The sequence below is a fragment of the Elgaria multicarinata genome, chromosome 3 (assembly GCF_023053635.1).
Source record: "Elgaria multicarinata webbii isolate HBS135686 ecotype San Diego chromosome 3, rElgMul1.1.pri, whole genome shotgun sequence".
NCBI lineage: Eukaryota > Metazoa > Chordata > Lepidosauria > Squamata > Anguidae > Elgaria > Elgaria multicarinata.
Genome location: NC_086173.1, coordinates 12,293,021 through 12,307,522, shown reverse-complemented (window position 1 = coordinate 12,307,522; position 14,502 = coordinate 12,293,021). Strand labels below are relative to the sequence as shown.

Genomic DNA, 14,502 nt, shown 5'->3' with positions numbered 1-14,502 from the left:
GGGTCTCGCTATTTACTGTTTTACTCTGTACAGCACCATGTACATTGATGGTGCTATATAAATAAATAATAATAATAATAATAATAATAAAGCTCCTCAGCAAACCGAGAAGCCTGCATTTTGTGTACCTGCAGAGGATGTTTAGCCAGTGTGGTGTAGTGGCTAAAGTGTCAGACTGGGAGTTGGGAGATCTGGGTTCTAGTCCCCACTCGGCCATGGAAACCCACTGGGTGACATTGGGCCAGTCACAGACTCTCAGCCCAACCCACCTCACAGGGTTGTTGTTGTTGTGAGGATAAAATCATAGAATCATAGAATAGCAGAGTTGGAAGGGGCCTACAAAGCCATCTAGTCCAACCCCCTGCTCAATGCAGGAATCCACCCTAAAGCATCCCTGACAGATGGTTGTCCAGCTGCCTCTTGAAGGCCTCTAGTGTGGGAGAGCCCACAACCTCCCTAGGTAACTGAGAGGAGGATTATGTACGGCGCCTTGGGTTCCTTGGAGGAAAAAAGGCAGGATATAAATGCAATAATACATACATACATACATACATACATACATGTTTAGGAGGTCAATTGCCCAAGTCAACTCCCCTTTGTTCATTCATTCACAATCTTATATCCTACACTTCCTTCGTAGCAGGAGAACAGAACAGCTTACAAAGATTGATAATACCAATACCAATAAAACAAACGAAGAATCCTACTATTACAATAAAGCAATTTAAACATGACATAATTATCAGAGAAGTACACACACATAAACCAAGTCAAGAGTTAAATAAAAGCCTTTTAACTTAGGTTTAAAAATATTCAGTGTGGGCTCATCTCACATCTCCTCATCTCTCCTATGAAGGAGTTCCACAAATGGAGTGGGGGGTCTGCTACTCAGAATGCCCTATTTCACATCCCCCACCTTCCTCACCTTATTTATGGCAGGGACAATGAGCAGGGCCTCTCCTGAACACTGAAGGGCCCTACTTGGCTGGTAAAGGGGGAAGCACTCCCTGAAATAGCCAGATCCCAAGTCATTAAGGGGTTCATATGCTAACAACAAGACCTTAAATTTGGCTCAGTAGCTCATTAGCAGCCAGGGCCTTGCTTTCAGAATAGGTGTAATATCCCTCCTAGCTGCTCCTATCAGCAGGCAGGCTGCAGCATTCTGAATTAGTTCCAGCTTCCGGACCATCTTCAAGGGAATGATGTGGAAAAGACTACAACATAGGTGCCAGGCAAGCCTCTCTGGGAAGTTCATTCCATAACTGGAGTGGCACAAGTACCAAGGTTATCTTCTTAGCCATTATGTCACTTTTTTTGGCGGGGTCACCCTGAGGAGCACTTTTGAAGGCAATCTTGGGGTTCGGTATATATGGGAGGAGACACTCCTTCAGGTAACTTGGCCAAAGCCGTTTAGGGTTTTGAAAGTTAATGCCAATACTTTGACTTGTGCCTGGAAATACACTGGAAGCCAGTGTACATCACAAGGCACTGACGTATGTTCATATTGACTAATCCTTGTTAACAACCTTACTGCCCTATTTTAGACCAGCTGAAGTTTCCAGACCATTTTCAAAGGCAGCCCCGTGCATAATGTATTGCAGTAATCCAGGCAAGAGGTTACCAGAGCATGGATAACTGTAGCTAGTCTATATCTGTCTAGATAAAGACGTAGAGCATCATCAGCTAGGTGCCACTGAGGCTACCTGTAACTCCAGAGACAATGTTGGATCTGAGAGCAACCCCAAACTGAGTGCAACACCACCACCCCAGAACACATTGAACATTGCTTAACTGGGCAGATGAACCATCCACTAACATGGCTTCTGATTGGTTCTAGGAAATCCCACAAGACCTGGACAATAGGTATATAGACATAGGGAAATATGTTTCCATAATGATCTACAATTTAGCCTTATTTTTTCCCTTGTGGTAATGGGGTTGCAGTCTGGAATGGCCTTCCCTGGATTTCCAGACCTCAGTAAAGTATATCCTTCCCGCTGCCCATGCTCGGACTCTTGAAGAATGAGTCTTGAGGGCATAGCCATACTACACACTTATATTGGCTTTATGTCAGTTGAACTGTTGTGGCTTTCCCCAAAGAATCTTGGGACTTCTAATGGTGAGGCACCGAGAATTCTGTTAAAGATCCCTAGCCATTCGTCACAGTTTCCCTAGGAAGTGGGAATCCCCTTTAATCCAATTTAAGTTTCTGGTGTACGTGGATATGCTCTGAGGTGGGTGCCCTGCTCTGTTCACCAGGCTAGCCTTTGACCTACTGATGCCTGTTGTGTCACTTCCCCAACAATCCATGATTCAAAATGCTGGGTAGGATTGCCGGTGCTTGAAATCAGACATTCTGCTACTACTGGGTTAGAAGGGTGGGAAAAGGGTAGGGTGGCCACATGAGTCACCAAAAAAAGAGAGGAAATGCATCATCAAAAAGGTATAGAGAGGACACCAATTTACATAAAACTTGGCTATGCTAATTTATATGTATAGATGCGAATTTAGAATTAATTATTTTAACTTAAATAGAAATACAGTACACCTCAGCATAGTGTGGAAGACTGTGACCAGGTGCCTTGCTCAGGCTTCTGTCCCAGTGCTGTGGATGGGCCACTTCCAGGGCCAGCTCTTCCTTCTGGTTGTCCCTTAGCTTTATACCGGACCTGGACTGGACAGCCCTTCAAATGGGGGATGCCGTCAGACAGTCCTCTGGCAGCCCTTCAAATAGGAGAAGGTCCCTTGTAAAAAAAAAAAGTTTACTCGTGTCAATGAGGCCTTTAAGGCCCCCATTGGTGTGGAGGAGCAGCGAACGTGCTATTTCCAGAGGCTCCAGAAATTGTGCATTTCCTCCTTCCATGCTCATGGAGGCTGCTATGAGCGTGGAAGGGGAAATGCTTGACCCAGCAGCTGCCAAGTGCTTGCGAAGGCCTCATGAGCGCTTGCCAAGGCTCGCGTGGCCCAGCTCGCTAAGTCAGGGTGCCGTGGAACTCAGCCCTAAAGCTGCCTGCTCATCTCATTTCTGCTTTTAAAATGTCTGAGCAGGTAGGAGAAAATAGCAGCTTTAACTCCTTGCTTTCCTGGCTACTGGTGTGAAAGCAAAGAAAAAACCTTGCGCTTTAGGTCAGTTGGGAACCTAATTATGAGGCAGGACCCCTGGAATCTTGGCCCACAGCACACAGGCAATTTACTGTATATCCATTCATCTCCACTGAACTCTCCCTGCTGCAGTGACTGATTGAGAACTTTGGCCCCAGACAAAAGAGAGACAGCAGAAAAGAACTTAGGGATGTCTTTGGAAAAGGCAGGAATGATGGACAGTTGAAGAAGAGCTGGAAAGAAGTAGCAGGTGAAGAAAGGGCTCACACCCTCATCTACGCCAAAGCAGCCTCCAGATATCAGTTTAAGAGCTCTGCAGCCTCTCTACAGCCTCCCGGGATGAGAAGAAAATGAGAGGTAGAGCAGTGTCATCTTCATACTGATGATACTTCAGCCCAAGCCTCCGGATAACTTCCCCACAGTGATTTCATGTGGACTTTTGAAAGCATGGGGGAGAAGATGGCATCTTTTGACATGGCACAGCCAACGGCCGTGAAATGGAGAAGTCCTCCAATAACACTTGATCAAACCACTCCTCCAGGAAGAACCAGAATCACTGTAACACCATGCCTCCTAATCCCAACCCAAATTGATGGTCCAGAACTATGCCATGGTTGATAGCATCAGAACCTTCTGAAAGGCCCGGGAGAATCAATAGGGTTGCTCTCCCTGGACCCCCACCCCACCCCTGGAGTAAGTCATCCACCAAAGCAGAAAAGATTTACTTCATCCAAGCCACACCTAAAAACAGAACTGGAATGGATCTGAATAACTGGCATCATCCAACATTGCCTGCTGCATTCCCAATCCTGTTCCCCACACCCCTAACAACTACTTTTGTTTGGAAAAAGCCAGTCACATTAAATGCACTGAAATGCTGGGACTGTAATGTTTAGTTTGTCTTTAATGCTATGCAGTTACACGTCGGACCGTGCCGCTTGGAAGTCTGGGAGATGGGGTGTTTCAAATAAGCAAGCATTAGGATCAGGCTGCACCTTTCTCAGGTTTGGTGCCACTGTTTAAGGCTGGGCTCCCATGCACACTTCCTTAGAAACCTTCTGAACACAATGAGACTTGCATCAGAGTTAAGATGCATAGGATATGACATTTCTTGCTATTTAATGTCATTGTGACATTGTGTCACCGATTCCTCTGGTCTTTTATCATATACTTGATTAATTAGTACTCATCTTTATTCATTGTATTATCCCCTTCTCAAAAAAATCAATTGCATGGGGTCATATGATGTTGCTAGCAGTGGTGCCTGGCTGGCTAGCGCTGCTTTAGCTTAAAAAAAATAGTATTTCTTGACATCTGGAAAGGGTCTTACTCAGGGTAATGACAGAAATAATATTTAAAATGAAGTCATGGTGTGTTCTTGACCTGTGATGTGAGCCTGCCGTCCTCCTGGCTTTGCAATTTGCAAGATAGTTATATAGTCTTATTAACTTGAATGCTGGGACAGAAAACAGTAATGTTTCAAATGCGCTACTCTTTGTTTGTTTTTAAGTGCCACACCTATGTTTATTTATACTTTCATCCATGTTTTTTAAAAGATGGAAGTAGTTTTAAATGTTTTTTTTAAAGAGTTGCAAAACTGCTCGGGATTGTGGAGTGATGCCTTGATGACATCACATGTACTAGCCAATTGGCGCTGTCCACAGCCGACACTTTTTCTGTAACCGTGTGTGATTTATTATTTATTTATTTATTTATTTATTTATTACACTTCTATACCGCTCCCATAGCCAGGGCTCTCTGGGCGGTTTACAGAAATTCTAAAATTGAGGTAAAAACAATTATACAAAATTTAAAAGTCTAAAACACAGAACATACACACATAAAGCATTAAAAACTGATTAAAAACTAAACATGTGGGTAATTAGGATGTGCTGCCATATGCGGCAGGTTAAGAAAGTCTTAACCTAGCGCCGGAAAGATAGCAGCGTTGGTGCCAGGCGAGCCTCATCAGGGAGATCATTCCACAGTCTGGGGGCCACCACCGAAAAGGCCCTATCCCTTGTTGCCACACTCCGAGCCTTTTTTCCCCGCTTGATAGTATCAGGGACATTTGTTTTCAGAAGAGTTCCAAACAGGCTTCATATCAGTATTCACTAAGCCCGAGTGAGAGTTGGAGCACATCTCAGTGTTAATTAATTAATTAATTAATTACATTTTTATACCGCCCAATAGCCAAAGTTCTCTGGGCGGTTCACAAAAATTAAAACCATAATAAAACAACCAATAGGTTAAAAGCACAAATACAAAATACAGTATAAAAAGCACAACCAGGATAAAACCACGCAGCAAAATTGATATAAGATTAAAATACAGAGTTAGAACAGTAAAATTTAAATTTAAGTTAAAATTAAGTGTTAAAATACTGAGAGAATAAAAAGGTTAATGATACAAGCAGGCTTCAACAGATTTCAGTTTGAAAGGAAGGCAAGACTCCTGTATAATTTTAGATCATAAAAAGGGCCAAGATGTGGTATGCATGGTTAGGTTCCATATTTCATTGTTTGAACAAGGCCTCACTGAAATTTCTCTTTAATCTCTTTTTTCCCCTTTCCAGATCTCAATGGCGAAGTGAAAGGGACTGAAAACAAGAAACGCTACAGTGAGATTTTCCGGAGTCTGGATGCCTTAGAAATTTCAATTGGAAATGAGTATGTATCCAAGCAGGGTTTCATAGTGCTGCTCATAATAAAGTGCACACCACTAAATGTCTCTGTGGAATTGTGTTTGCGGCTAGATGACTTCAGGGTGAAAGGTTAATGTGAACTGGATGGTGGTACAGGCAGCCATCTCCATGGATTTGTGGCTCATGGAAAAGGCAGCTCAATAATGAAAATGGCTTAGAATTTTTACAACCATAATTGTACTGGCCTTGCTCAGAATATTATCTTTTGGCCGGAATTGCAGGATGCAAAGCCGGAAGAAATTCCAGTGGCGTCCTTCTTGCTTTTAGGCTGACTTGCATTAAGTCCTTGGGAGCTTCATTTGTATATAGTGCACACGTATGCATGGGGGAGGTTGCCTGTTGTAAATGCATATGTGGTGTGGCCAGGGTTTGCAGCAATCATCCTCATAAGGCTTAGCCGGGCTCTTTAATTTGTTATAGCAAGTTGTCTGCTGCCCCTTGTAATGTGTTCCTCTGTCCAGCAAGAGACTCATGTCTCTTCCTATGCTCTCCCTGCAGCCCGCTTCCCAGAGGTTAGCTACTTGCTATCTTGGTGTGCTGTTACTGAAGATCTAAAAGGCAGGCTTTCAAACTGAAGAATGACCTGCAGCTAGGGACTGCCTCATGTTACGTTGGTGGTGAACATATCTATGTATATATTAGGGAGCCACCACAAATGGTTGGGGTTAGACAAATGCATGGAGGATAAGACGATCAGTGACTTCTAGTCATGTCAGCTATATACCGCTTCCAGAATCAGAGGCAGTACGCTGGGGAGCAAAAACAGGAGAGAGGTATTGTCCTCATGTCCGACTTGTCCCAAGAATCATCTGGCTGGCCACTGTGGGAACAAAATGCTGGACTTTGATTTGATCCAGCAGGGGTCTTCTTATGGGGCTGTCTATACGCACCCAAAGCCCAGTGGTGGCTGCAAATGTATGCTGCATCAGTTATATGACACAGATGCAGATTTGCAGCCATCGTGGGGCTTTCCCACAAAGTTGCAGGGGAGGGGGGGAAGTCAGGGACTTATCCCTACCTTTTCAGTGGGAGCAAGGTCACCCCTGCTCTTCACTCTGACCTTGCTCCATGGGTGATCGGGAGGGTGGTGGCAGTCCTGGTGGAAGGCAACTGGCAATTGGTCGCCAGAATCCAGGAAGAGGGAGGGGGCCAGCTCCAGTACTCGGATGACCACCGGAAACCCCACACTCCCTCCTTGGCATCAGGATTACCCAACGCCACCTTGGGTAAGTGAAACCACAGGGTTTGGAGGGAAGGTGTCACCAACTTGGCGCCGTGAAGACAGCTCCCATGATTCCCTGTGGAGAGTATCTGTGTAATACACTTGACTAGCAACTCTCGAAAGGGTATAAAGCCTTTCAAACTGCAATTCTAAAAACATTTTATTTATATATTTGCAATCTTTGTATACCGCTCCATGTTTGAAACAGATTCTGAAGCGATGAACATAAGAATTAGTTTTTGTCGTTATTGAGGGGGGAAATGGGTATTTTAATGTTCTTACTGTTTTTAATATTCTTGTTTTGTTCCAAAGTTTTATTGTTTTAAAATTATTGTACACTTTGGTGGCTTTTAGCAGATAGGGCAATATATAAAGGTTAAAAATAAATAAATAAAATATATTTACCAATGCACACTTCACACTTTTATGATACTGGATCAGACATCTTTGGTTTTTGAGAATGGAAAATCCTAGTTATACTCTTTTGCCATCATGGTAAAAATGTAATAATTCATTCAATAAAGGAAGATTCACCACTCTGTAATGGCACCTGAAATCCACTACCAGAGGTAACTGTCTCATTCTGCATAATGGTACGGACCACCTCATCCTTTCAGTCCTAACGGAGAAACATTTATTCTGCCTTTTATGTAATTTCCCCTATTGGTTCTTTCTCATTTGCAGAGCGGTTGATATGTTCGTCGATGACGCTAATGACAATGGTACTGGAGTCTCAAACCCAGAGCCTGAAAAACTACAGGTATGATCAAAAATGATCTTGACCCAGGGGTGAAAATGACGCGCTTGCTAAAACTTCTTCACCTCATGTGAACAAAAAGTAATGGCATGATGAACTCTCCCACAGGATCCAGTCCAGGAGCAATAGCAAGACATCCTGTCTGCACATAATGGATGTGGGTGGGGGAAGGAAATAACATTGCTGTAGGGAAATATGCATGCCCCTGTTTGCCCCCAGCCCTTAAACCTGTCTAGTTGTGCAATCTGGTACAGAAGAGCAAAGGTGCTTAGCTTTCAAAGAATTGTGAAGCAACAGACAAAACTACAGTGGAGCCATGAGAGGTAATGAAGGTAAGAATAAAACAAAAAGCCCTGGATGAGTACTCCAGCACTGCTATTGCATAGCAGAGGAGTGCACAACTAGCAAAGAATGAATAATAAAAGAAAACCTAAAATGAAGTCCACAAAATTGTGCAGGCAGGGGGAGAATTGCCTTGCTCATGACTAATTGTATCCTAGGGAATATCCAATAGCTGACGGTGACACAAAGGCACATTTCATACACTAATCATTGCTATAGAGAGAAATGATTGCATTTTCCGAAAACTCAACATTTTATGCTTTTGAGCACAAGGAAGGGGTGCTATCCCTTCAACATAAGCTAAAACTGAAAGGAAGAAATATAGGATGCATTTGACATGAAAATAATCTATAGTTTATTACTATGTAGATTATCACAGTCTTCTGTACTCCTCCCTCTCCTCCCTCAACACAGTCTGGTTTAACTAACTGTAGATTAGCATTATATCCAAACCTGGACAAACTGGTTAGTCTTAACTGTGGTTTACTGCAGGGGTGGGGAACTTCAGCCTTTGGGGCCAAATCTGGACCTCCTGGGTTCCCCAGATGGCTATCCCCCTCTACTCTTAGCCTCAGCCTTTCCCCCCACAACTGCTAGTTATTTGCCGGTTTCCCAGGATTTTGCAGTTTTTATTTATTTATTTATTTATTTATTTATTTATTTGAAGCATTTTTATAGCGCCGCCTCACCATTTCTGGCATCGAGGCGCTTTACAATAATATATAAAACAATTCCATTAAAACCCTCACCCCATTCTAAAAGGTTGAAATGTCTCCCCTAAGGCTGAGTTCTTGGCAGTGAGAACTTTGAGCTAAAATAAGCTTCTCTGAAATTCTGGAATTCGGCCCTCAAGTTGAAAGAGGTTCCCACCTCTAGTTTACTGAAACATGCCAACTTCAAACCTTGGTTTATGAAGCTGACTTAGTTTCAGTAACCATAATTAAGATTAACCATAGTTTAGGGTTCAGACATAATGCTTAACTGCAGGTACCTTAAAAGCAAAAATGCCCAATATCATGGCCATGCTGAAGAAGGATGGGAGGGGAGAACTCATGAGCCTGAAGCTCATGCATTTAACGATAACCCTGAGGTAGGCAATCTGGTGCCCTCGAGATGTTTTGGACTGCACCTTCCATGTACCCCAGCCAGCATGACCAATAGGCAGGGATTATGGGAGTTGTAGTCCAAAACATCTCAAGAGTTTATTATTGCATTCCGAATGCAGTCACAAATTGTACACAAATGCATAACAAATGTGCATGTCTTACCTTAGACGTGCCATTTTCATGGTAGGCTTCCTAGTTACTCATAAGTAACAAGCATTCCTTTTTAACGCTTGACATCACAAAGTCTTTTTTCTAGTAAGGAGGGATAAATTATTCTTTGTATGGGCTTTTATTTTATAGTCTTCCACATGCTGCAGACTGTGGGATTTTCTTTACTCAGATTATTTTCTTTAATTTGAAATGATTTCGTCTCCTGACTGAGCCTGCAGCATGGCCATTTCAGATATGATGCTTAAATCAATGTGTGGAGCAAATTTTAAACCCACATTGGTTACAATATCCATTCAGCTGAGGGCAGCTTCTTATGATTCCTTTTGTATTCTGGGTGAGATACTGGAGAACAAAATATATGCGCATAGTAACAGTAGTGAAAGCCACATGCGCATTTAAATCACCACTTCACTACTTCTGTGTATTTTGCTAGCAATCTGGAAAAAATCAAGTCCTTATTTCTGAGTGCTTTTCCCAAAAATTGGAAATTTAAACACACATGAGAAATTCATAACTGAAACAAGACATGCATTTTGTATTTTGTGCATTTTCCTAATTATAAAATATGTTTTAAGAAGGAACTCTCAAAGATGTATCTCTCTTGCTTCCTATCCCATATGAACATCATTCACAGATGGCACAAATTGTGAGAGATTTACTTAACATACCTTAGGAATCACCTTGTCCCATAACAATCTGCCTACGCTCTGAGATCTGATGGATAGACCCTTTTCTGTGTCCCTACTATGATGGAGGTGTGGTTGATAGAAACAAGAGAAAGGGCTTTCTGTGTGGCTGCACCAAAATTGTGGAATTCTTTGGCCTAAGAAATTAAGTTGCCACCCTCTCTTATGGTCCGCCATATGGTAAAAACCTTGTATAGGCAGATGTTTCTTTTATCTCATGGATACATTTTATGGCCACCTTTGTCTATTATATTGGGGTTCCTCCCCTTTTGGAATTTTATTGAATTGTTGATTTTAATTGCTGTTAGCCACCCTGAGTGACACATAGGCACCAGACTGGCAGATATATATAATTTTTAAATCAGTCAAAGGATTTTTTTTTCATCTCCTACATGAAAGGTTGTCTAAGACCACATAGCAGGACATCCCAGTAGCATTTTATGAGATTTTAACCCACATCACCTTCAGGCACTTGCCTTTTATCATCTGCTCCTTCCTACATTCCTGGATCAGAAATACATTCCTTTATATATATGTGTGTGTGTGTGTGTGTCTGTCTTGAGATGCATGAATGGGGTTTGGTTTGTCTTCTGCATTCGCCCAAGGGCAAAATCAAAACAGTGCTATTGTACTAAATAAATCAAATGAAGCTTTAAAGGGCTGGGGATTCTTTGGGGACATTTGCCCATTTTGGAAAACATACATTTTTTATTTTTCCACATTTCTTTGTTTTGTAGTCGGAAGAAAGTTTAGCTAAGTGTGACAGAGATGTGGAAGCAGAAGAACAAGCAAACATATCAGGTAACTGCAAGGGAGATTGACAAAATGGCCAGTTTTGATTTTGATGTGCGCTATTATTTCATATTGATTTCCGCTATTATGCCTGGGGTGGAGGGAATGGATGGAGAGAAGGCTTGTTGCTGTTTCATCCCTTCCACTCTCATAATCTCAGAATTCGGCATCATCCAAAGAAACTGACTGGCAGGAGATTCAGGGCGAACAAAGAAAAAATACTTCTTCACAAAACGCACAATTAATTGGTGGAATTCACTGTCATGGGATGTATTGATGGTGGCCACTAGCTTAGATGGCTTTAAAAGGAAATTAGATAATTGCATGGAGCCTAGAACTTCCAAGGACTATTAACCATGACAGGTTTCTGGAGCCTCCACATTCAGAGGCAATATGCCTCTTGAGTACCAGTTGTGGGGGACCAACAGCAGCAGAGGTCTGTTGCCTTCATACCCTCCTTTGGGGTTTCCTGGTGAGCTTTTTTGGGAAGCAAGTTGCTACACTAGATGGACCTTTGGTCTGATCCAGCATTCCTATTATTACTTCAGCAACGCAGCTTTCAATTAAATGACCACACAGCCTGTTTGTAATTTTAAAATATGCAGTGTTATATTTTTGCTAACACATCACCACCATCACTACTTAGCAATGTGATTATCCTAGAACCTGTTCTGGCAAGGACTGAGAAGAATCAGGGTACTTCTGGATGATGCTTTTATCACTAGATGGACCTTTGGTCTGATCCAGCAGGGCTCTTCTTAAGTTCTTATGTTCTTACAGGGGTTATGGTTCAAATCTGACTAAGTTGACCTTGACACAGGAGACTTGTTCACCTACCTAATAAGAGGATCTCGTGCTGCTGATGGGAGAGTCCTCGGTTAGGTGGCAACACTGACTTCTTCACCAATTTGTTTACTAAAACCAAACTGCTCATTCATGTTCTCAGTTGAGGAGGCCGATGAGATGCTGATCAAGTGCGACGGTGGTGTGGAAGCTGCCCTGGAATATGCCAAGATGTGGTGCAAATATGTCAAGGAGCTGTTGAACTGGGTAGACAAGCGCCTTGCTTACGGTGAGGTTCATTTATCACTATCCCATGATTTAACCAGGCCAATGGATCCATCAAACTCTCCCCTCCCCTACACATATCTACCTTTACATTAATGGTTACCTGTTCAGACTATATATTTTCCAGAGGGAAGCCATGTGATCTTTTGCAGCAAAAACATTGAAGAGTCTTGTGGCACCTTAAAGGCTTTACAAATTTATCCTGGCATGAGCTTTCGTGGATTTCATTGGGCACATGGAATATTGTGGAGAGTTTGAAAGCACGTTATTAACAATGCATTTCTTATACAGTGCATTTCCAGGGCATTTCTTATACAGTCTCAAAAATATCCTCAGAAGCCATTCTAGGGCTAAGGCAGTAGAATATTACATAAAAATGCATACACTGCTCTTACCATGCATTTTCTTTGGAAATTCAGTCTGCTAACCTGTTTGTTGTTCACAGAGGTGGAGTTCGCAAAGAACATCCTGAAACTGGCAGAAACTGGCAGAAGCATCATTTACCCACAGGTAATGTTTCCTGGATGCTTCCTTCTGTGACTTCCTTCTGCAATTTCTGTGAAATGGTTTTGGTGTGAGTTATTTTTCGCCCTACTGCATCTGATTTGTGGAGTCTTTGTTAGTCTGTCACAGATGGTGCTAGAAGCAGTGTGTGTGTGTGTATGTGTGTGTGTATACACCATATTTACAGGCACTGTTTTTCCAGTACGTAGAAGATTGGATTCATTGACCACCACATGCAGGTGCAAATGTTCCAGTATATCATTTTCAATAACTCAAAGGTAGCAGCAGTTTCTGGTGTCATGTTCTCGTAGGCCTATTAATGGAAAGAATGCACTTGTTGAAAGTGCCCCTCAGTACTCAGTGGGGCAAAATTAACTCTTATAGGTATAAAATAATACCATGTGACCAAATCATGGGATGGAATCTCTTAAATACATTTTTTAAAAATCCAGCTAGTAGTCCTGGTAAATCTATGCCTGAAAGCACCTCATATTTTAAGAATGACTTGTTCTTAACAAAAGTTTGTTTATGCCAGCGGTCTTCAACTGGTCCATACCCGAGACCCACCTCAGACTTTCAACCTGCAACCCACTTTCACCATTGCCTAACATGGTGGCAGTAGCGTTGCCACAACCCGTCTGGACTAATCTCGCGACTCACTTTGGGGCCGTGACTCACCAGTTTGAAGACTACTAGTTTATGCCATTGTGGATGCAAAGTGGAGTTTGTTTCAGAGCTCACTGACAAAGGCAGCGGTTCTTCAGTTGCGGGCCGGAGTTCACTAATAGTCCCTGATGCACTTCAGGTGGTCCTTGAGGCTTCAGTGAAAACGGTAGAAGAGAATGCTGATTAGCAGGAGGTTTCTTGGAAGCTACTCTTCACTTTAAAGGTTAAACTGAGATGTGGCTTGCCTCTTCAGCAGTGCAAGTGGCACAGCTGCCAATGGAGACTTCAAGAAAAACAACCAGCCACCCCACACCTGCTCTGGTCCTCCATGGATGGATATAGATTTATTTATTTATTATTACATTTTTATACCGCCCAATAACCAAAGCTCTCTGAGCGGTTCACAAAAATTAAAACCGTGAAGAGCAAAAACAGCAACCAACAATCTAAAAACACAAATACAAAATACAATATTAAAAAGCACAACCAGGATAAAAACCACACAGCAAAAATTGATAAAGGTTAAAATACGGAATTAAAACAAGGTTTAAATTTAAGTTAAATTACACGTTAAAATACTGAGAAAATAAAAAGGTCTTCATCTGGCGACGGAAAGAGTACAGTGTAGGCGCCAGGCGAACCTTTCTGGGGAGCTCGTTCCACAGCCGGGGTGCCACAGCAGAGAAAGCCCTCCTAGTAGCCACCTGCCTCACTTCCTTTGGCAGGGGCTCTCGGACAAGGACCCCTGTGGATGATCTTAAGGTCCAGGCAGGCACATAGGGGAGGAGGCGTTCCTTCAAACAACCTGGCCCCAAGCTGTTTAGGGCTTTGAATGTTAGTACTTGCACTTTGAATTGGGCCCGGACCTGGACTGGCAGCCCATGAAGTTGAAGAAGGACTGGTGTGATGTGGTCTCGCTGGCTAGTCCCTGTTAGTAACCGTGCTGCCCTGTTTTGTACCAGCTGAAGTTTCTGGACTGTTTTCAAAGGCAGCCCCACATGTAACACATTGCAGTAATCTGAACGAGAGGTTATCAGAGCATGGATAACTGTAGCTAGATTTGTTGGATCATGGCAAAAGAGAACATGTACAGCAGTTGAATTCTGAATTCAGAAATCTTTCAAGGGTCCTCACACCTGGAGGATGAAAAGTGGCAATCCACAAATAATCGGCAAGCCGGTATAATGATACTCAGTTCAACAAAGTTCAAGGACTACTGTAGCAAGATGTTATTTTTATCCGTGTTAATTTTCAAAAGTCAGATGGACATATTAAATGGTTTAATTTGTTTTAGAATTGTATATTTATTATTCTATTTTATATGTATGATTTTATCTGTACACTGCCCTGAGATCCTTGTGATATGGGGCAGGATATAAATG

At 42.5% G+C, this 14,502-nt stretch overlaps 1 protein-coding gene across 1 annotated transcript in view; it reads left to right on the top strand.

Annotated features, from left to right (window-relative positions):
- The window catches only part of GMIP (GEM interacting protein), a 65,570-nt gene that overhangs the window by 13,288 nt on the left and 37,780 nt on the right, over positions 1 to 14,502 (top strand). The window contains exons 2-6 of the mRNA XM_063119298.1: positions 5,678 to 5,771; positions 7,713 to 7,788; positions 10,828 to 10,891; positions 11,829 to 11,954; positions 12,396 to 12,460. Coding sequence (XP_062975368.1) covers positions 5,678 to 5,771; positions 7,713 to 7,788; positions 10,828 to 10,891; positions 11,829 to 11,954; positions 12,396 to 12,460 — 425 coding nt within the window. The remainder of the gene's footprint in view (positions 1 to 5,677; positions 5,772 to 7,712; positions 7,789 to 10,827; positions 10,892 to 11,828; positions 11,955 to 12,395; positions 12,461 to 14,502) is intronic.